The sequence below is a fragment of the Elephas maximus genome, chromosome 4 (genome assembly GCF_024166365.1).
Source record: "Elephas maximus indicus isolate mEleMax1 chromosome 4, mEleMax1 primary haplotype, whole genome shotgun sequence".
NCBI lineage: Eukaryota > Metazoa > Chordata > Mammalia > Proboscidea > Elephantidae > Elephas > Elephas maximus.
Window position 1 is genome coordinate 191,571,706 of NC_064822.1, and position 22,073 is coordinate 191,593,778.

General features: G+C 47.8%; 1 protein-coding gene across 2 annotated transcripts in view; it reads left to right on the top strand.

Moving 5' to 3' along the window:
- Nucleotides 1–22,073, top strand: part of TBC1D22A (TBC1 domain family member 22A) — a 451,059-nt gene that overhangs the window by 17,711 nt on the left and 411,275 nt on the right. For both annotated transcript variants that reach the window (XM_049884681.1, XM_049884682.1), the window contains exons 2-3: nt 18,051–18,107; nt 19,189–19,538. In XM_049884681.1, the coding sequence (XP_049740638.1) occupies nt 18,051–18,107; nt 19,189–19,538 (407 nt within the window). The remainder of the gene's footprint in view (nt 1–18,050; nt 18,108–19,188; nt 19,539–22,073) is intronic.

Sequence of the window (22,073 nt, forward strand, 5' to 3'; positions counted from 1 at the left end):
TATTGATTTGTTTTTTCCTGGATATAGATACCGAGTATTTGTTTGATGCTCTTGCCTTTCCGTTTGGAGTAGTCTCTTGAGTAGTACTTGCAAAGCTGGTCTAGTAGTGGCAGATTCCCAGAGCTTCTGTTTGTTTGGGAATGTCTTGATTTCTCCCTTGGTTTTGAATGACAACTTGGCTGGGTAAAGAATTCTTGGTTGGCAATTGTTTTTGTTCAGTATTTTCTATATGTCATTCCATTGTCTTCTGGCCTCTAGAGTTTCTGGAGAGAAATCTGCATTAATTCTCATGAAAGGCCCTTGGCATGTTATATTGCGTTTCTGTCTTGCTGCTTTCAGAATTCTCTCCTTGTTGTCAGTTTTCAAGAATTTTACTAGGATATGGCGCGGAGTTGATCTTTTTGTGTTTCTTCTGATTGCGGTTCGTGTAGCTTTCTGTATTTGCAAGCTTGGTTTTTTGTTCAGATTGGGAAATTCTCTCTGATCACCTCTTGGGAAATTGTTTCTCTGCCTTTATTTTTGTCACGGTGCTCTGGGATTCCAATAATTCTGTTGTTAGGTTTCTTAATTGAACCCCATGTTTTCTTTTGGGTTTGTTCGCTTTTCTTTGTTCTTTTGTTTCTCTTGAGATTTGATAAGTTCAGATAGTTTGTCTTCTAGTTCATTTTTCTGTCTTCTGTCTGTTTGACTCTGTTGTTGAGTGTTTCTCCTGCTTTTTAAAATTCAGTTGCTTTATTCTTTAGTTCCAGTAGTTCTCTCTCTTTTTTTTTTTTTTATTAAGGTTTTCAGTTTCCTTTCTAAGCCTCTCATTTTGTTCCCCCATTTGTTTCCTGATCTCTGCTAGTTTGTTTTCTGTGTGCTTTTTGCTTTATTTAAATATATTTAGCACCATAGTCTGAAAATTATCAATTCTTTGTATTAGTCTGGTCTGCATAGGAGAAATTGCCTCTTCATGTTTTGCTCTTGATTGGTCCTTCTTCACTTGTGATTTTGTGTGTTTTACTATTTTTTGTTGATCTTGGGCCATTTTTTAATCTTTTTTTTACTTCAAATTCTGTATTCTGTTTTCTTTTGGGAAACTTTTTTGACTGGGAGCTGTGGTGGTGCAGCGGCTAAGTGCCCAGCTGCCATCCAGAAGGCTGGGGCCAGCACCCATCAGCTGCTCTGCGGTAGAAAGATGTGGCATGGCAGCCCACCTCCACAAAGACTCACAGCCCTTAGAACCCTGTGGGCGTCTTGACTCCACCCCACAGGGTCACTATGAATCAGAATTGACCCAGCAGCAGTATGTTTGGTATCTTCTCCTGAGAGCCAGTAGAGGACACTCATCCTTAGGTTTTTTTTTTTTCAGCGCTGATTCAGGAGTTCTGGATGCTTGATCTCTGGAATTAATATTCATGTGTGGGAGGGAGGTTTAGCTGGTCACAGACACTGATGTAAGCAGTGGAGCTCGACTTTCCTGTGGCGAGGGTGGGGGGCTGTCCATGTCTTTCTCTCCTAGGTGCCCCTGCACAGGCTCTCCCACGGTGTCCCACTGTGAGCAGGGAGCCAGCTGTTTCCCCGTGTTGTCTGTCAGTCTGAAGTCTCTCATGGGCCCCCCTGCACAGACTCTCCCATGGTATCCTGCTATGGGCAGGGAGCCAGCTGTTTTCCTCTGTGTCGTCCATTAGTCTGAAGTCTTTCATGGGTGCCACCACACAGGCTCTCCCATGGTGTCCCACCCATTTCCCTCTGTGTCGTCTGTTAGTCTGAAGTATTCCCCTTGCTCTGCTGCCCTTGCATTTCTTCCCTGTGCTAGTGCCCATCGTCTCAGGCCTCAGTGACATTCAGTGGCCCTCTGTTGCAGCACCGTGACCTCCCTTCGCCCGTCCTGATTGCGTGGCCTGCGAACTCTCATGGCCAATTTTGTGCCACCTTAAAAAAAAAAAAACAGGGCTACAGCTTCCTCAGATTAGCTCCCTTTCTGTGTTCCCCATTTGGGGTGTTGCCCAGCTCTGTCCCAAAATGGCTGCGATGAGTGAGCGCTCCAGATGTTAGCGGGTAGGTTCTCACAGCTTTTGTGCCATCCCTGCATCTCTTCTCCTCCATTTCTGGACTCACCCCAACTCTTCCCACACCTCAGCTGCCTTCTGAAGTTCTGAGATCTCAGTCTGTGTTTGTTTTTATTCGTGGTTCAGTGGGTTAGTTGTTGGAGAAGTAAATGGGACTGGCTACACTTACTTTGCCATCTTGGTGTGCCTCCCGCGTTTCATTTTCTTTTTAAGAATTGATCTCTATCTTAGATTAACATTTTCTAAAACCAATCACTAGAGCCATTTTGGCATTTTATGTATCTTCCAAATGTGATTTCATAAAGCATTAGGATTTTTTTTTAAGTCCATGTACATTTACATATATATATATTTTCTAATTTTTGTTGTTCTTTAAGTGAAAGTTTACAAATCAAGTCAGTCTCTCATAAAAAAAAATTTGTATACACCTTGCTATATAGTCCTGGTTGTTCTCCCCTAATGAGACAGTACACTGCTCTCCACCCTGTATTTCCACGTCCATTTAACCAGCTTCTGTCCCCTTCTGCCTTCTCACCTCCCCTCCAGACAGGAGCTGCCTACATAGTGTCATGTGTCTACTTGATCCAAGAAGCTCACTCCTAACCAGTATCATTTTCTGTCTTATAGTCCAGTCCATCCTTGTCTGAAGAGTTGGCTTTGGAAATGGTTCCTGTCTTGGGCTAACAGAAGGTCTGGGGACCATGACTCCCGGGGTCCTTCTAGTGTCAGTCAGACCATTAAGTCTGGTCTTTTTATGAGAATTTGAGGTCAGCATCCCACTGCCCTCTTGCTCCTTCAGGGATTCTCTGTTGTATTTCCTGTCAGGGCAGCCATTGGTTGTAGCTGGGCACCATCTAGTTCTTCTGGTCTCAGGCTGATGCAGTCTTTGATTTATGTGGTGTTTTGTGTCTCTTGGGCTCATAATTACCTGTGTCTTTGGTGTTCTTCATTCTCCTTTGATCCGGGTGGGTTGAGACCAATTGATGCATCTTAAATGGCCGCTTTCTAGCATTTAAGACCCCAGACACCACTCTCCAAAGTGAGAAGTGGAATGTTTTCTTAATAGATTTTATTATGCCGATTGACCTAGATGCCCCTGGAAACCATGGTTCCCACACCCCTGCCTCTGCTACACTGGCCTTTAAAGCGTTCGGTTTATTCAGGAAACTGCTTAAGCGTTAGGATTTTAAGTAGCTCTGACAAAGTAGGTCAAGTCCTGGAACTTTTAATGGGATGTTGTTTTACTATATTTTGTTTTAAGAGGGTATACTACATTCTTCGGAACGAATGCCTTCAGAGATTGTGTTCTTATAAATGTTTAATCATTCAGATACTTGCACAGTAGAGAAGAGGAAGAACTAAATGCAACAAGCTTTTATTGGATGCCTTCTGTGTGCACACTCGGTCCTGGAGTGTGCAAAGGTGACCTCGATCTTGTCCCTGTTTGTTCAGAGGCTCCTGTTTGCTGAGGGAGACAGAGACACACACCAGGCACTTCTGTAGGGAAGCTGGGATAAGCGCTGTTGTGGAGGGGCTAGGAGAGTACAGTGGCAGCATGGGAGAAGTTCATTTTGACTTGGAAAACCTCTTGGAAGGGGTGACATCAAACTGGACTTTGACAGAAGGATTGGATTCTTTTAGGCATTTGTATTGTGATCTGTAGATGGGGGGCTGGGCAGGGCCTTCTTGGCAATGAGGGTGGCTTGAACAAAGGCCCGAATGAAGGAAAGTGAAGGGCATGGGTGGGAGACCAGTGAATTGCCACCTGCGGAAGAACAGAGGTGAGACTAGAAGCTGTGTAGGTGGCATGATGGGTAAGAGTGAATTGTCCACAGCAGTGGGTACAGGAGTTTAGACCTGCTGCTGTTGTGTGTTTGGGAGCCAGGGGAGGTTCCCTGAGGAGGGACAACCTGGGCAGACCTGCTGCTACCATTGGCTGACCTCTCACTGTGGCTGACCTCTCACTGCATGGCCAAGGCTGCCCAGTGAGGAGGAGACCAAACTGGGGTTCAGGGCGAGAGACATGGCTGTGGGAAAGAGGAGTAGAGAGAGGGAGACAGTTTAGGGGGTGATTGTAATGCAGATGACTTCAGCAGGTTTTGTCGAAGCCTGCTATGTGACAGGCATGGCAGTAGGTGTGCAGGAAAGTGAAGAGCCTCATGGGGCCCGGTTCTCCTGCGGTAGCCTCTGTGGGTGGACGCCTCTTTTGGCTATGCTGTGGGAGGAACGGGAGATGGAATAGTTTACTGTTGTAATTTTCCTCTGAAGCCCTCTAAAGTTAATTTCCTTGGAAAACTTACTTCATCTGAGTGTACTTTATAAATCTTAGAAGCATCACTGCGTGTTAGGATGAACCTAATGGTAAATTCCATTGCTAATTTGGTTTATATTTCAGAAGTCTATTATTGAACCCGGAGGGGGTGTAGAGTGATGAATGTGCTTGGAGAAGAGAAGCTGGTGAGCTCTAAACTGAGGATGACTCAGTGACGTGCCAGTTTACTTCATCTGTCTGAAATACAGGGAAGCATTTCACTGTAGATATAGTGATAGAATTTTTCACTTATTTTATCATGCCCAGACCTGCAGCTGGACTTATTTCTTTTCCATACTTTTATTTCCTTTAAACCTCCATGATTTCGCTGATTGCCTTTTCCACTCACTGCTATTTAACCTTTACTTAAAAAAAAGAGGAAGACGTTCTGGTCTTGCACCACCAGTTTTGTTTTTAGAGCCAGCACCTGAGTGGTGTTGTTAGGTGCTGTTGAGTTGATTGCAACACATGGCGACCCCACGTGTGCAGAGTAGAACTGCTTCCTAGGGTTTTCAAGGCTGTGCCCTTCAGAACATTGCCAGGCCTGTCTTCTGAGGTACCTGTGGGTGGATTTGAACTGCCGACCTTTTGGCTAGTAGTCAAGCGCTTAACAATTTGTGCCATCCAGGAACTCCACCTGGTTGTCCAGGCTCCAAATTGAAACCAGAAAGAAGTGTGCCAGGATATGTAGGAGAGAGTCACTTTCTTAACGTCAGGCCCAGTAGCCCTGCCGTGTTAGACTCTAATTACTCCCTCCTTCTTGACATTTGACTCGTTGCTTTATTTTAATTTCCATCTCTGTTGTCATGCTCGGCAGTTGTTGTTGGCTGCTGTTGAGTTGGTCTCTGACTCCTGGTGACCCCATGTCTTAGGCTGGGTTCTCTAGAGAAGCTAAACCAGTAAAGCGTATATACGTATATAGACAGATTTATATCAAGGAAAGAGCTCATGCAATTGTAGAGGTTGGAATGTCCCAAGTCCTTGGATTAGGGTAGAGGCCTCTCCCAGTTCACGGAGCCGCAGAAGCTGGTGAACCCAAGAAGAGTAGGTCGGAGAGCAGGGCTCCTGCTCATAGGCTGTGAAGGTCAAGGAATCCCCAAGGTCAGCAGGCAGGACTGCAAGGTTTCTTCTGATTCATGTAGCTGCAGGGGCTGGTGAACTCAAGATCCACGGGTCGGGAGCAGGACTCTTGCTCACAGGCTGTGAAGATTGATGAATCCCAAGATAGACAGGTAAGCTGCTGGCTCAAGTCCCAAGAATAGGAGGTCAGACACAGCTGCTGGATCCAGAACAAGCCAACAATCTTGGCAAGGTGAGCAGGAAGGAAGTAGGTGGTGGAAGGTGGAGAGATGAAGGCTGAGGGGGCAGTTAGCTGCCACAGGCCACACCCTTGTCAGTACCACTTGGCAGATTCCATCACAGGGGTGATCACATATCTGATTTCAACAGGGAAGTGATCACAACATTATTCAACTGCCAAAAACACTGAGAATCGTGGCCCAGCCAAGTTGACACACAATCTTAATCATCACGCTCCATGCACAATAGAAGGAAATGCTTCCTGGATGTGTGCCATCCCATGATCAGTTGTGGATCAGACCTTTGTGATCCACAGGGTTTTCCTTGGCTGATTTTCAGAAGTAGATCACCAGGCCTTTCTTCTGTCTTCATCTGGAAGCTCCTTTGAAACCTGTTCAGCATCACAGCAACACAGAAACCGTGGTTCAGTGGTAGATCCTCCCCTTCCATGCAGGAGACCTGGGTTCAGTTCCCAGCCAACGCACTCCATGCTCAGCAGTTACCTGTATCCTAATGAACTACCCGCTATCGTGGACGCAGTCTGAGGGGAGGAACTGTGACAGGCCTGCTGTCATATTTCGGCACCAGCATTGGGCCTGGCGTGTAGCAGGCAGCAGGTGCTCGATCAGGGTGTGCTGGGCAACTTGAATGAAGAAACAGAATGCAGTGTGGTTACTGAAAGTTAAAGATATCAGTCTTCATGGCGCCATCCCAATGAAGACCAAGTTTGAAAACTTGGCTGTCTGAAAGTGGACCCTCAGACAGTGGCTGATGATTTTTGTTTTGTTTGTAAATGTCTTGGCCTGTGTCATACAGTTAGCCGTGGAATGAGTCCTGTAGAGATGGTGTTGGTCTCGGGATCCGATCTGTCCCTTTCGGCATTTTCGCTGTCTGATCAGTGTTTCCAGCCTGTCCTTCTGCTATAACCCCACCTTGTCTGTAGGCTCCCCTCCCAATTCTTGCTTTGTACCTTAGATCATGCTTGGTAGAGGGTCAGTGAAAAAGAGGAAGACCTTGAATGAGATGGATTGACACAGTGGCTACAATATTGGGCTCAAACATAGCAACGATTGTGAGGATGGTATGAGACTGGACAGTGACTCATTCTCTTGTACATAAGGTTGCTATGGGTCGGAACCAACTCGATGGCACCTAACAACAACAAATAACCTTAGCTTTACAAATCCTCTGTGTTTTGTCCTCTTTGGTCCCCTAACCAGTGGTGGCATCTAAAGGGAGTCACCAGTGCCACGTGCTGAAAAGGGGACCTTTGTTGAGAATTCTAGGGGCTGTTGCAGGGGGAGGCATTTCTAGTTTGGGGGACAGATCTTCATGGCACAGGTTCCCTGAGGGCCGTCTCTGCCCACTATGCCCTGGTCTGCTCTGTGTGGTGGCCGTTTGGTCTGGTTCCCCATGTCCCTACAAGTGAGCCTCTGTGCGTCCCAGCCTGGACCTCCTGGGCTGTCATCAGTTCTCTTCATCATTCTTCTATCTCAGAGTCCTTACTGGCTGCCTACTGGTTTGATCTTCCGAATGTTTCCAAACTGGGCCCAGAAACCACAATTAATGGTCTGCACTACTGACTGCTGGAAACAAATGAGTCCTTCTTAAGTGTCTTATTTACCTGGTGCTGCTATAACTGAAATAGCACAAGTGGATGGCTTTAACAAACAGAAGTTTATTCTCTCACAGTCTACGATGCTAGACGTCCAAATTCAGGGTGCCCGCTCCAGGGAAAGGATTTTTCTCTCTGTTGGGTCTTGGGGAAGGTCCTTGTCATCAGTCTTCCCCTGGTCTAGAAGCTTGTTAGCCCAGGGATCCCAGGCCCAAAGGACTGACGCTCCTGGCTCTTCTTGCTTGGTGGTATTGAGGCCCCCCTTTCTCTCTGCTTGATTCGCTCTTTATTTTAAAAGAGATTGACTTAAGATACAACCTAACCTTGTACTTCCAGTCCTGCCTCATTAACATAACAGCCTCTAATCTCATCTCATTAACATCATAGAGGCAGGATTTAACTACACGTAGAAAAATCACATCAGATGACAAAATGGTGGACAATCACACAAAACTGGGAATCTGGCCTAGCCAAGTTGACACATATTTTTGGGGGATACATTTCAATCCATAACATTCCACCCTTTGGCCCCCCCAAATTCATGTCCTTGACACGTGTAAAACACATTCACTCCATCTTATCATAGCAAAAGTCTTAAATCAACTCCAAGTCCGAATTCCAAAAATTTCTCTTCATGTGTGAGATCTAGAATACAGATTATCTGCTTCCAAAGCACAATGGTGGAACAGGCACAAGCTAGACATTTCCATTACAAATGAGAGAAATTGGAGGGAAAGAAGGAATAACAGGCACCAAGCAAGACAGCAGAACACATTACCCTAGCTCTCAAGCCTTGAAAGAAAGCCTCTGTTCTCTGAGACCTTTTAGGCAATGGCCCTGCCCTCAAGACTCTGGGTGCTGGCCACACTCTGGTGGAGGCCCCTTGGCCCTGGGCTTCAGCTCTGCCTTCCAGGCCCACTGGGACAGCAACTCTGCTCCCTGGCATTTGTGCAGACCCCTTCTCCTAGTCCATCTGAGTGGCGGTGACTCTACCCTTTGAGACCCCAGAGGTTGTGGCCCTACCCTTTGAGACTGAGGCAGCTCTGCTTCCTGTGTTCCTGGTCTCTTTAGCTTCTGCTTCCTGGTTCCTTGGCCTCTTGGCCCCTCAAACCCTTCTTAGCCCCTTGGGTCTCTTAGGCTGGCCTGGCGTCTGCCCTGCTCGGGTAAGTGTTCCAGAGCTCTTTAGCTCTACCGATAAGTGCTTGGAGGCACCCCACTCCGCCAGTTAACTTCGGCCAGAAAGCACTCAGCTCTCTTGCTCCATGGGTCGGCATGCATAGCTCCACTGATAAGTGCCCAGAAGCACCCCACTCCTCCAGGAAGCCTCCTGCACAAAGGCTCTCAGCTTTTTCGCTCTGTGGGTCGACTCCAGTGCTGTCTTCACTGATTTCCTGGTTCTGCTGCTGCTTCTCACCCTCTGCGCTATCTCTGGTGTTACAACTCTCTTCACTTCCTTCTGATTTCTCACCAGAACTGTCTTTGATGTTCATAATTCCGCCAACGGTCTCTTCAAGGCAGCTAGGCTTTTACTACTAGGCACTTTAAAACTCTTCCAGCCACTATTCATTCGTAGTTTCAAAACCACTTCCACATTGTAGGTATCTGTTAGAGCAGCGCCCCATCCTTGGTACCAAATTCCGCTTTAGTCATCTAGTGCTGCTATAACAGACATACTGCAAGTGGATGGCTTTGACATTTCCTCAGAGTCTAGGAGACTGGAAGGCCACATTCAGGGTGCCAGCTCCAGCGGAAGGCTTTTTCTGTCACTTCTGGGAAGGTCCTGGTCACCAATCTTCCCCTTCTCAGCACAGGGGCCGTGGGTCCAAAGGACGCATTCCATGCCTGGCAGTTTTATTGGTGGCATGAGGTCCGTCTCCTCTCTGCTAGATTCTTTCATATCTCAAAGGAGATTGACTCAAGATCCTGTAGGTTGAGTCCTGCCTCCTTAACATAACTGCCTCTAATCCTGCCTCATTAACATCATAGAGGTAGGATTTACAACACACGGGATACTCACATCAAGTCACAAAATGGTAGACAACGGCATAATACTGGGAATTGTGGCCTAGGCAAGCTGACACACATTTTTGGGGGATACAATTCAGTGCATAACATTAAGTTTTCATTTTCTCAGTTTGGGAATGATACAATTTCTGTCGTTTTCACAAGAAGCTTACTGAAATTTTCTGCTCTGTGACAACAGCATTACAAACCGTAGCTCTTCAGGGCGGGAAGAACAGAGCTGTCTAGACCTGTTTAAGATTTTGAGTGACATTGGTCTGCCAAGTGGTTTGGCTGTGGGGGTGCCTGGTTATTAAGCTCCCGCCCCACCCACCATGGTGTAGTCACCTTTCTGGGACTCAGCTGGGGTCAGGGAGGAGAGGTTTCTTTTCCTTTTTTCTTTACTGTCTTTTTTGAGATGCAGTTCACATACCATACAATTCGCCCATTTAAAGCGTATCTTCAACTTTTTTTCTTCAGCATTCTGTTTATGAAACTTGTATGGATTCAATAGCCTGGTTCATTCCTGCTTGTTGTGGTTAGCATCCTGTATATGTGTATATCCCACAGCTTGTTTACCCGTTATTCACTCGATGATGGTTGTCTAGATTTTTCTTGATTTTTTTTTCTTTTAGTGTTATATCTCTGGCTAATCCCATCTCCCTGTGTACCTCTGCTGGGGCTTGTCCATGCTGTGTACCTGGAAGGGGGTTTTGTCACGCACGTCTGCTTGTCATAAGGGATCACTAGGGTTCCCTTTAAAACAATGTGCTACTGTAGTGTTTTAAAGCAGTATAAAAGTTTATTAGGTAATATACAGTTAAATCTGTGAAAGCTGAACCTGTGTAAAGCGGAAACCTGTTAAAAACGGGAAAAGCAAATACTTTCTACCAACAGGATAGAAAAGTGGGAAGACCACACCCTGTCAAAAGTGGAAAACTTGCAAGACCGGGAAAAACAAAGCAGTCCTGTTGAATTCTGACTCTCACAGGTTTCACTGTACTTTTTTCTTTAAACAAATATTTTATGATCTGAAATGAGGCAGGTATTAACTTTTTTCTTTAAACAAATATTTTATGATCTGAAATGAGGTATTAGTTACTACTTATTCTTTTCAAACGGCTTTAGTTGAAGCCCGTTTTTTCGTTAGCTATGCAAGACCAAGAAAAAAACAAAAGAAAAAAACAATTTTAATAAGATGAAATGAGATTCCTTTTAGCCTTAGCCTGAGCTTTGTTGAAACATTTTGTGCTCAGTAAACACAAACGGGAGGGAAAAGGCCTGCAGTGTACCATAAAGCTGCAGGACTTTGTGCAAATGATATGCAAATAGCAGGCCGGAGGCCAAAGTGCCCCCTGGCATTGGGCCATCTAAACCTTGGATTGCAGAGTAGAGGAAGGGTGCAGATGTTGCTGTAAACCTAGATTAACAATATCCCTGAACGCTGTCTGTAGATCCATTTGCAGTGTCCAAACTGTTATGACTCGTGGCTATCTCATTTTACATGCTAGTTTACTCCCACTTCCGAAATGACGAAGCTAAAGCTCAGAACACTTGGTTAAATCTTGACCAGCTAGCAAGTGATGGAGCTGGGACTTGAACCTAGGCTGTTTGATTCCTAAACCTGTGCACTTTCTCCCAAGCTTACAGAGACCGCCCTAAAATTTCAGGAAAAGGATCGTAGCAGGCAGGTTGTGCTTGAACTAAGGGCAGGCCACCTACTTTTTTTTTTGGAGAGTATAATAACCGTTTTTTCTTATGTTCACAGATTCTGTGGGTCAGGGATTGAGGTGGGGCACAGTGGGAGTGACGTCTGTCCGCTCCACGATGTCTGGGGTGTCACTGGGAAGACTTCCAAACTGAGACTGAGATCGCGCACATGTCTAGTGGTTGAGGCAGCGGCAGCTGGGGCCTCAGCGAGGGCTCTTAGTTGTCACGCTTATACACGGGCTCTCTGTGTGCTGCTTGGGCTTCCTCACAGCATGGTGGCTGCATTCTGAGAGAGTGTCCCCAAGAGACCAGGTGGAAGCTGTGTTACCTTAGAAAAAGTATAGCCTCTTTATGGAGATACAAGTCACATACTACACAATTCATCCGTTTGAGTGTACAATTCAGGGGTCTCTAGTGTATTCACAAGGTCGTGCAGCCATCACAGTCAGTTGTAGAGCGCGCTCATTGCGTTAAAGTGAAGCCCTGCGCTTAGCCGTCAACCCCGCCCACCCTGATCAACTGTATTGTGTAGCTCTGTGTCTGGCTTCTTTCACTTAGCGTAATGTTTTCAGGGTTCATCCATGTTGTAGCATGGATCAGGACTTCATTCTGTTTTGTTGCCCAATAACCTTCCATTGTGTGGATACACTGGATTCCGTTCGTCTGTCCGTCAGTTGATGGACATTTGGTTGTTTCCACTTTTTGGCTGCTGGGAATAATAGTGCCCTCATTCAAGTACAAGTTTTTGTGTGGACATAGGTTTTCACTTGTCCTTGGTGTGTACCTAGGAGTGGAATTACTGGGTACATTTAACCTTTTGACGGGCTGCCGGACTGCTTTCCACAGCATCCGGAGCACTTTTCATTCCCACCAGCAGTGCATTCTTTTTTTTTTTTTTTATACTTTTTATTGTGCTTTAAGTGAAAGTTTACAAATCAAGTCAGTCTCTCACACAAGAGCTTATTATACACCTTGCTACATACTCCCAATTACTCTCCCCCTAATGAGACAGCCTGCTCTCGCCCTCCACTCTCTTTTTGTGTCCATTTCACCAGCTTCTAACCACCTCCACCCTCTCATCTCCCCTCCAGGCAGGAAATGCCAACATAGTCTCAAGTGTCTACCTGATCCAAGAAGCTCACTGCTCACCAGCATCCCTCTCCAACCCATTGTCCAGTCCAATCCACATCTGAAGAGTTGGCTTTGGGAATGGTTCCTGTCCTGGGCCAACAGAAGGTCTGGGGGCCATGGCCACTAGGATCCTTCCAGTCTCAGTTAGACCATTAAGTCTGATCTTTTTATGAGAATTTGGGATCTGCATCCCACAACTCTCCTGCTCCCTCAGGGGTTCTCTTGTGTTCCCTGTCAGGGCAGTCATCGGTTGTAGCCGGGTACCATCTAGTTCTTCTGGTCTCATGATGATGTAGTCTCTGGTTCATGTGGCCCTTTCTGTCTCTTGGGCTTGTAATCGCCTTGTGTCCTTGATCCACCAATTGATGCATCTTAGATGGCTGCTTGCTACCGTTTAAGACCCCAGATGCCACTCTTCAAAGTGAGATGCAGAATGTTTTCTTAAGATTTTATTATACCAGTTGACTTAGATGTTCCCTGAAACCATGGCCCCGAGACCCCTGCCCCTGCTACACTGGCCTTTAAAGCATTCAGTTTATTCAGGAAACTTCTTTGCTTTTAGTTTAGTCCAATTGTGGTGACCTCCCCTGTATTGTGTGCTGTCTTTCCCTTCACCTAAAGTAGTTCTTATCTCCAGTCTAATTAGTGAATGCGCCTCTCCCACCCTCCCTCCCTTCCTCCTCTTATAACCACAAAAGAATGTTTTCTTCTCAGTTTAAACTATTTCTGAAGTTCTTATTGTACTGGTCTTATACGATATTTGTCCTTTTGCAACTGACTAATTTCACTCAGCATAATGCCTTCCAGGTTCCTCCATGTTATGAAATGTTTCACAGATTCCTCACTGTTCTTTATCGGTACGTAGTATTCCATTGTGTGAATGTACCACAATTTATTTATCCATTCATCCGTTGATGGGCACCTTGGTTGCTTCCATGTTTTTGCTATTGTAAACAGAGCTGCAATAAACATGGGTGTGCATACATCTGTTCGTGTAAAGGCTCTTATTTCTCTAGGATATATTCCCAGGAGTGGGATTGCTGGGTCATATGGTAGTTCTATTTCTAGCTTTTTAAGGAAGCGCCAAATCGATTTCCAAAGTGGTTGTATCATTTGACATCCCCGCCAGCGGTATAGAAGTATTCCAATCTCTCCACAGCCTCTCCAACATTTATTATTTTGTGTTTTTTGGATTAATGCCAGCCTTGTTGGGGTGAGAGGAAATCTCATGGTAGTTTTGATCTGCATTTCTCTAATGGCTAATGATCGAGATCATTTCCTCATGTATCTGTTAGTGTTAGCTACCTGAATGTCTTCTTTAGTGAAGTGTCTATTCATATCTTTTGCCCCTTTTGCCCATTTTTTAATTGGGTTACTTGTCTTTTTGCAGTTGAGTTTTTGCAGTATCATGTAGATTTTAGAGATCATGTGCTGATCAGAAATGTCATAGCTAAAAACTTTTTCCCAGTCTGTAGGTAGTCTTTTTACTCTTTTGGTGAAGTCTTTGGATGAGCATAGGTGTTTGATTTTTAGGAGCTCCCACTTTTCTAGTTTTTCTTTCTATTTTTTTCTTGTATTTTATTTTGATGAGTAGGATAGTTTGTCTCCTTTGTGGTTACCTTATTATTTACCCCTATTTTTCTAAATTTAAACCTAACTTTTTTTTTGTTTGTATCACCAGACCTTCCTCTCCATATGGAAGGTGTATGATTACATTTCTTTGTCCCTCTTTATTATTCTAATGTTGTCTTCTTTTATATAATAACATCACTGTTACCCTGTTTTGAGCTTTTTTTTTTGTCATCTTGCTTTGTTGTTTTGGATTTCCCTGTCTGGGTTGGTTTCTGGTAGCTCTGCCCAGTGTTCTAGCATTGGGTTGATACCTGATATTATTGATTTTCTAACCAAAAACTTCCTTTAGTATTTCTTGTAGTTTTGGTTTGGTTTTTATGAATTCCCTAAACTTGTGTTTACCTGGAAATGTCTTAATTTCACCTTCATATTTAAGAGACAGTTTTGCTGGATATATGATTTTTGGCAGGCAATTTTTTTCCTGCAGTTTTTTAAATATGACATCCCATTGGCTTCTTGCCTGCATGGCTTCTGCCGAGTAGTCTAAGCTTATTCCTATTGGCTGTCCTTTGTAGGTGACTTTTCATTTACCCCTCGCTGCTCTTAAAATTCTTTCTTTATCTTTGGTTTTGGCAAGTTTGATTATAATATGTCTTGGTGACTTTCTTTTAAAATCTACCTTACGTGGAGTTCGATGAACATCTTGCGTAGATATCTTCTCATCTTTCACGATATCAGGGAAGTTTTCTGCCAACAAATCTTCAGCAATTCTCTCTGTATTTTCTGTTATCCCTCCCTGTTCTGGTACTCCAATCTCTGGTAGGCTATTTCTCTTGATAGAGTCCCACATGATTCTTAAGGTTTCTTCATTTTTTAAAAATTGTTTTATCTGATTTTTCTTCAAATATATTAGTGCCAAGTGATTTATCTTCAAGTTCAGAAATTCTAGCTTCTCCTTGCTCAATTCTGCTCCTCTGACTTTGTATTGAGTTGTCTACTTCTATAATTTTATTGTCATCCTTTTGAATATCTGATTGCTGCCTGTCTGTGGATTTTTCCAGCTCATGAAACTTTTCATTATGTTCCTGAATAATCTTTCTAATTTCTTCAGTTGCTTTATCTGTGTGTTCTTGGCTTGTTCTGCGTATTGCCTCATTTCCTTCCTGATGTCTTGAAGTGTTTTGTATATTAATCTTTTGTATTCTGCATCTGGTAATTCCAGGAATGCACTTTCATCTAGAAGATCCCTGTATTTTTTGTTTTGAGAGCCTGTTGAGGTGATCATGGTCTGTTTCTTTATGTGACTTGATATTGACTGTTGTCTCCAAGCCATCTATAAGTTATTGTATTAGTTTATGCTTGTTTACTGTGTTGTAGCTGCTTGCTTTGTTTTGTTTTGGTGTACCCCATGGGTTGCTTGAGTGAGCTAGCTTGATTATTTTCGCCTTTGGAGCTCTGACATCCTGTCCCCAGCTGGCTAGAGCTGTTATCAGGTATATCAGCCTAGGAGCCCGTTCAGTTTTCTTGTATAAATTCAGCTCAGGTGTCCAGGTAGGTGATCATCACGTGTGTGGTACAGGCTCTGTCCTACAGTCTTAGAGGGGCAGGGGTGATTGGTGTAGGTACCGGTATCTGCTTGCAGCAGGGGTCATGCTCTGAAGAAGGCAGGGGGCTGAGAACCAACCCCCGAGTGTCTTTGAGGAAAGCGCATCCCTGTTCCCGAGAGCGTGCAGGTGGGTGGGTTCTGCAGAGGGACCATGGGCACCCAAAGTTTTTGGTTGTAAGGACTGGGAGGTACAGTTATCTTTGGACCCCTGTCACGGGTGGCTGGGTGACCTGAGTGGAGCTACCAATCCTTAGGTCCCTGGTGTGGGTAGGTGGGGACCTTGTTTAATAGGCAAAGCAATGTCAAACATCAAACACCCTCTTCTCCACTGCACAGCTGAAATGGTTGGAGCCTGCCAACAAGGGCCTGTTCTCCCAAAATAGGGCCACACAGGTCCATGCAGAAGGGAAAGGTGCTCAAAGTCCATGGACAGTTTATGCCTGGATAGGAGCTGCTTCTGTCCCAAGCTCCCCCAGTTAGTGGAGCTAGCAAATTATCTTTTTCCCCAAATGCAAATTTTTTCTTTCCCCAAGGCCGGGAGGATGGCTCTAGGTACTCAACAGTGCCCGTCTCAGGCGCAGGGAATTCAGGCACTGGAGCCGGTTTGGGGGTGGGTGGGTGCGTTAAAGTACACGTAAGTACTTAGCTTTTGCCGAGAGCACTGTTCTCCTCAGGTTCCGGAGGTGTGTGAGTGGGCTGTGTGGCTGGCCGCTTCTCCCTGAGGAAACTGTGGCCGAATGCTAGTACCAGCCCGCCGCGGGAATGGTGCCTGAGGGCTCCCTGCAGTAACTCCTCTCCTCTTCTGAATGGTCTCTTCCTCCCCCTGCCCCTCAGTTCATTTTCTAAGCTTGCCTTTGAAGCTCAGGGCTCCCAGCTTGTCATAAATATACTCATTTCATTTGTTTTTTTGGGTCTTTGTTGTAAAGAGGGCTCACTGGAAGCGTCTGTTCCTCCATCTTGGCTCCACCTCTTTTTTTTGAAATAATAGATTTACAGGTAGTTGCAAAGAAATGTTTAGGGACCTCCCGTGCACCTTCTCCTCATTTTAATGCTTTTTAATTTCCCTGAGCTGCTACATTCTTTTGTGTACCAAATAGTAGGTATGAAGTAAATACACGTGTTTAAGTCCGTTGAAGAAGAACAGTGGTAGTGTGGGAAATGTTGCTGGGTGCTGTCAAACCTGCTCTGACTCACAGGGACCTTCCGTAAACAGAAGGAAACGCTGCCTGTCCCTGCACCACCCTCATGGTGGAAAAGAAGGAAACCTGTTGCCGTCAAGTCGATTCTGACGCAGCGACCCTATAAGAGAGTAGAACTGCCCCATAGGGTTTCCAGCGCTGGAATGTTTACAGAAGCATGCTGCCACATCTTTCTACCCCAGAGAGGCTGGTGCATTCGCACTGCCGACCTTTTGGTTAGCCTCTGAGCACTTGTGTTCACACACGTGCGCCCACACATTCTCACTCTACTGGGTTTTGCATCAGAACATCCCAGTGGCTGTTGCTCCCCTGCAGGCTGTATCAGCAGGTTATCTGATCCATAGTGGCTTCACCTGATAGTTTTGCTGATTTGAAATAAATGTGAGTAGGGAGGTGGGCCAGCTGGAATGGCAGCTCCCTGAAGCCTTCAAAGACCCGTGCTCGTTCCGTCTTTCCTTCCTGCGGTTCCTCATGGGTGGCTTCATTTTCTGTGTAACCTCACGGTGGCAAGACGGCACAGGCCCCCCAAGGAATCAGCTTTGCAGGTCCCCCAAGGAATCAGCTCTGCGCTCCAGGCAGGGGGAGAAGGTGGAGCTAAGGGCAAAAGGGGTGCTAGCTAAAGCCTGTCTCCTTTTGTTAGAAAAGCAGAAACTTCTCCTTATTTCTCCCTGGCCTCAACTAGGCCGTGGGGCCTCCCCTGGCGGGAGGTGAATGGGGGCGGAGGGGAGCCCTGGCTGGGGCTGCTCTGGTGACCGCCAGCATTGGCCATATGGGTTATTTTGGTCTGTTTTCCAAGTTTACTATGGTGAACGTAATACTGCTGTAATAAAACTGCTACATTTTTTTAAGGCATTATATGTATCATTTTGTAACTCTGCATTCTGTCTTTAGACGAAATGGTTGTTGTTGTTAGCTGCCATTGAGTCACTTCTGCCTCGTGGCGAGCCCGTGTCTGCAGAGTAGAACGTTCTATAGGGCTTTCAAGGCTGTGACCTTTTGGAAGCAGATTGCCAGGTCTTTCTTCTGAGGTGCCTCTGGGTGGGTTTGAAGAGCCAACCTTTTGGGTAGCAGTTGAGCACTCAACCATTTGTGCCACCCAGGGATGGTACTAAATGAGAATTTTCAGATGGGCATTTTGTTGTGCAATTTTTGGTCCTTGTCTGTGAAACGTAGACAGTGAGCAAGGCCGAGGTGACCACCACGGGTGGCGGGTAGCCCTGATGCACTGGTCACTGTATTTGCTGCCGAGGGCTCTGGGCGTTGGGGTGTGGCGGCCGCCTGCGCGGAGGCCCATTCTTGGCAGAGCAGGGGAGGGCTCTGGGCGTTGGGGTGTGGTGGCCGCCTGCGCTGAGGTCCGTTCCTGGCAGAGCAGGGGTGCCCTGCATGTGGGCCGTGGGCATGCGGCGCAGGCATCCTCCAGCTGGGCCCTCGGGCTGTGGCATGGTGGGAGTGCCACTCAGCTGGGAGGGTCGTTGGGATCACCGCGTGGTTTCCAAGTCAGTGGGAGCCCCGGCAATGTGAGGAGAAGCTAACGTGTGCCCCTCTCCCTCCACAGCATCCAGCACGTGTATGGGGCCCAGCACCCCCCTTTCGACCCACTGCTGCATGGCACGTGAGTCACGTTCGGACCGCCCACAGGTCGTCTCACCCTGTTTGCAGAAGGCTGGGCTCCCTGTCCTGATGTCGAGGGCCGTGGTAGCCAGCTTCTCCCTGCTTCCCTTCAGGTCCACGGAAGTTCCAGGAATCCCCAGGGAGAGGAACATGTTTTCTTGTTGAGTAAACCCGAGTTAACAGTTGTCCTGTGTGACACACTGCTGGGGAGAGGCAGGCTGGGCAGCCAGGCCAATGCAGGGGGGCTGTGGAGACAGTGGGGCCCGGGTGGAGGGTGGCGGGGACCCGGGGCGGCCGGGGTGGGGGGTGGTGGGGACCCAGGGGGCCGGGGTGGGGGGGACCCGGGAGGGCCGGGGTAGTGGGTGGCGGGGACCCGGGAGGGCCGGGACGGGGGAGATAGGGACCCAGTGGGGCTAGGATAGGGGCTGCACAGGACAGCACGGATCAGGGGAGGGCCTGCCCTGGGCCTATTGCGGGTAGGAATTGATTTCCTCCTCCAGCCCACTGCAGCCGGCTCTGTCCCTGTGTATGGCTGCTCCTCCAGGGAGGGGAAGGTGTTGACTCAGCACAGTGCTGGCTGGCAGGCAGAGTGTACCTGTCTGCTTAGCTAGCTGACATGGTGGGGCCAGGGTCTGTACAGTTAGAGTGTGTCTGAGTCCCTGAACTAAAGGCTGTGTTCTGTGAAAACCCTCCCCTCCCCTCCCCTCCCCACTCCATCCCTGACTGCTGCCTCTGGAGCTTGGCTGATCCTTGGGCGAGAGGGTGTATGTGCCGACGGCCAGACGAGGCTGGGGATTAGGCCTGCGTGCCCTCGCCAGCCCCCGTGCCTCCTCATCAGTTGGTTCTGTCGGGTGGCTTTCCCTGAAATGCTTTCTTGTCTGCTGCCGCTTGGCCCTCATGACCCTTTCCCACCCAGTTGGGGTGTCTCTATGAACAGTGTTTGCTTTTCCGCTTTACTGTCAGTGGGATTGATGTTGGAAATGTGTGTGTGTGCCTTTACACCGGGGGATTCTCCCAGCCCAGGTTTGGGGGACGCTCTTGGCTTCTGAGGGTATGCAGGTAAAGGCTGCCTTTCTTTGCAGCTTGCTCAAGTCCACCCCCAAGCTGCCGAGCACGCCAGTGAAGGCCAAGCGAGGCAGCACCTTCCAGGAGTTTGAGAGCAACACCAGTGACGCCTGGGATGCCGGGGAGGACGACGGTGAGCTGCTGGCCATGGCGGCCGAGAGCCTGAACTCTGAGGTGGTCATGGAGACAGCCCACCGTGTTCTGCGGAACCACAGCCAGCGGCAGGAGCCGCACAGGCTGCAGGAGGCCTTGCCACCTGAGGAGAGGCCTGAGCCTTGGGCACAGCCTCCCCCAGCCCCCAGCGGCGGTGGCGGTGATCCCCGGCTGGTGAAGTCTGTCAGCGAGAGCCATGCGCCCCGACCTGCAGGTAGGGTGGGAGACTGAGGAGACGGTGTGCTTCCCAGCAGGGCCTGAGCCCTCTCCTAGGGGGAGCTGGGGATTCCCATTCTAACTGAGAATGGGGAGCCCCTGAGGTCATTTTCCCTGGTCTTACGTAAGAAGCCCTCGCTCTCCCTGAGCTCTTGAGCGTCTTCCAGTGTTTACTGGCTGCACATTCGTTTCACCTTCCAGTAGGATGGCAGGCGAGGCTTTGGGCTCCCGCTTTGTGCTTTAGCAGCAGGTGATGAAGGAAGATATGCTCGGCTGGGTCAGGAGGTCAAGGCCATCTCGCCTGGGGGAGTGGCCAGGCACAGAGGCGGGAGGCGGTGTCCAGGTCATTTGTGTGTGCGTGGTGCTGTGTCATCTGCATGCTCTATGGGCACCTGAAGACGGGGACCACATCTGCTTGTCTCTGTCTCTCCTTGGTGTTTCCTGTATTTACATACAGGCTTGTTACATATGCTTGTTACATGCATGCTTGTTGAATATACGCTTGTTACGTAATGCTTGTTACGTACATGCTTGTTACGTACACGCTTGTTACACACACTTGTAACGCACAAGCTTGTTACGTACATGCTTGTTACATATGTGCTTGTTACACTTGTTATATATGTGCTTGTTACATATGTGCTTGTTACACGCTTGTTACATATGTGCTTGTTACATACGCACTTGTTACATACACACTTATTGCATATGTGCTTGTTACATACGTGCTTGTTACATATGCACTTGTTACACGCTTGTTACATATGCTTGTTACATACACAATTGTGACATACACACTTGTTGCATATGTGCTTGTTACATACACACTTGTTGCATATGTGCTTGTTACATACGTGCTTGTTACATGCGTGCATGTTACATACGTGCTTATTACACATGTGCGTGTTACACGCTTGTTACATATGTGCTTGTTACATACACACTTGTTATATGTGTGCTCGTTAAGTGCCCAGAATTTTCCTCAAGGGCCTGGTGATCCTGGGACTCTCCCAGCCTTGCCTTCGCCCTGGCAGACGCGCAGCATACCCCCTTCGTGGCTGTGAATGCACGTGTGAGGGAGAAGCGGGCTGTCTCTGCGCTAGGTGATTGAGTGGGAGTCCGTTTTGCTTTACTGCTTCTCTCAACAGTGCTCTTCACATTGGAACATTCTGGAACATTCTGCCTCACATGGCACAGCTCAGAGGCCTGTGTTCACGCTGTGGACATGACTCTGCAGCCGTGGTGCTTGGCCCCGGATGCTCCGTGCCCCTCCTTCACAGTGCCATGCACCCGCCTGCCCTCAGCACCTGGCCTTTAGCCCTGGATAGAAGGTCGAGTGAAAGTTCACTGATAATATCGAGTGGGCGGACCATAGGCTAGCTAGCCTTCATGTCCCATTTTTTCACTTCTTGGCTATTTTGACCTTTTTAATAAATACCTAAAAAAAAAACCCTACCACCTTCACACCTGAAATCAGATGCCCTTCTGGCTGGCTCAGTGGCAGGCTCCCTTTGGGTTAACTGCACAGGCAGACTTTAGGCTGAGAAGATTCTGGAAGCAGTGGATCATGGCGCCTGGAGGGGCTGTTTCCTCAGCTGTCTGGGACCAAGCTGTGAACTGGGGTCCATGTGTGAACGCTGACTGCTGCTGGCGAGGTCTGTGTGTGAACGCTGACTGTTTCCGGAGGGCTCTGTGTATGAGTGCTGACTGTTGGTGGTGGTATCTTGTAGAGTTTTTTTTCTGTTCACAGTGACAGTGCAACCTGGTTGTAGTCTTATCGTTCCCTCAAGGGATGCTGCTGTTGCTTCTACATTTAAGATTCCAGCTGCCCCATTTTTGAGCGGGAGCCCGAGCTGCTCTGTGGAGGCGTGAGTGGGGCATCTCACTGTCTCAAAACCCAGCCCAGACTCTTTGCCATTGAGTTGATTCTGACTCATTCACTGTCTCAGTGAGGGCAAATTGATCACCTCTGAAGATTGTAGGTAAATAAAATCAGGCCTGTTTCATTCCGGGAGGTACCGTGGAGCTGTCCTTCCTGCCAAATATTTCTCCTGTAGAATCTTCAAACTCAGTCCAAGGAGGAGATTTCAGGGAGGGCAAAGGAGCTCGGAGTCTTCGGCCCCTGCAGGCCTTCTCCCACACTGTTCTGGATTGTTCTCCCAGTGCCCTGATTACCTGGTCTTCCGGAGTTGAGGCTGAGCGGGGAAGGTGGTGTTTCCTAGGTGCCTCTTAGCAGTGAGGGGGCCGAGCTTCCAGCGGCTGCAGGGCTGGACCTGGGACAGGGGTGCTGGGCGTGGGGACCGTCAAGGCAGGGGAGCGGGGATGGTCTGAACTCGGCCCCACCTTGTAGGCTTTTCTCTAACCGTAACTGGACCAGCTCGTGCCCTGAGGCCTAGTGCCTCTCCTCGCAGCCCAGGGGTTTCTGCATGGAGCTCCCCCTCCAGTCTGCAGTGTAATGCGCATGGCTGTAGTGGGGCCCGGGGAGCAAAGGCCTCCCTGCCCCGCTTGTCACTGCTGCCAGAAGTGGGTATCA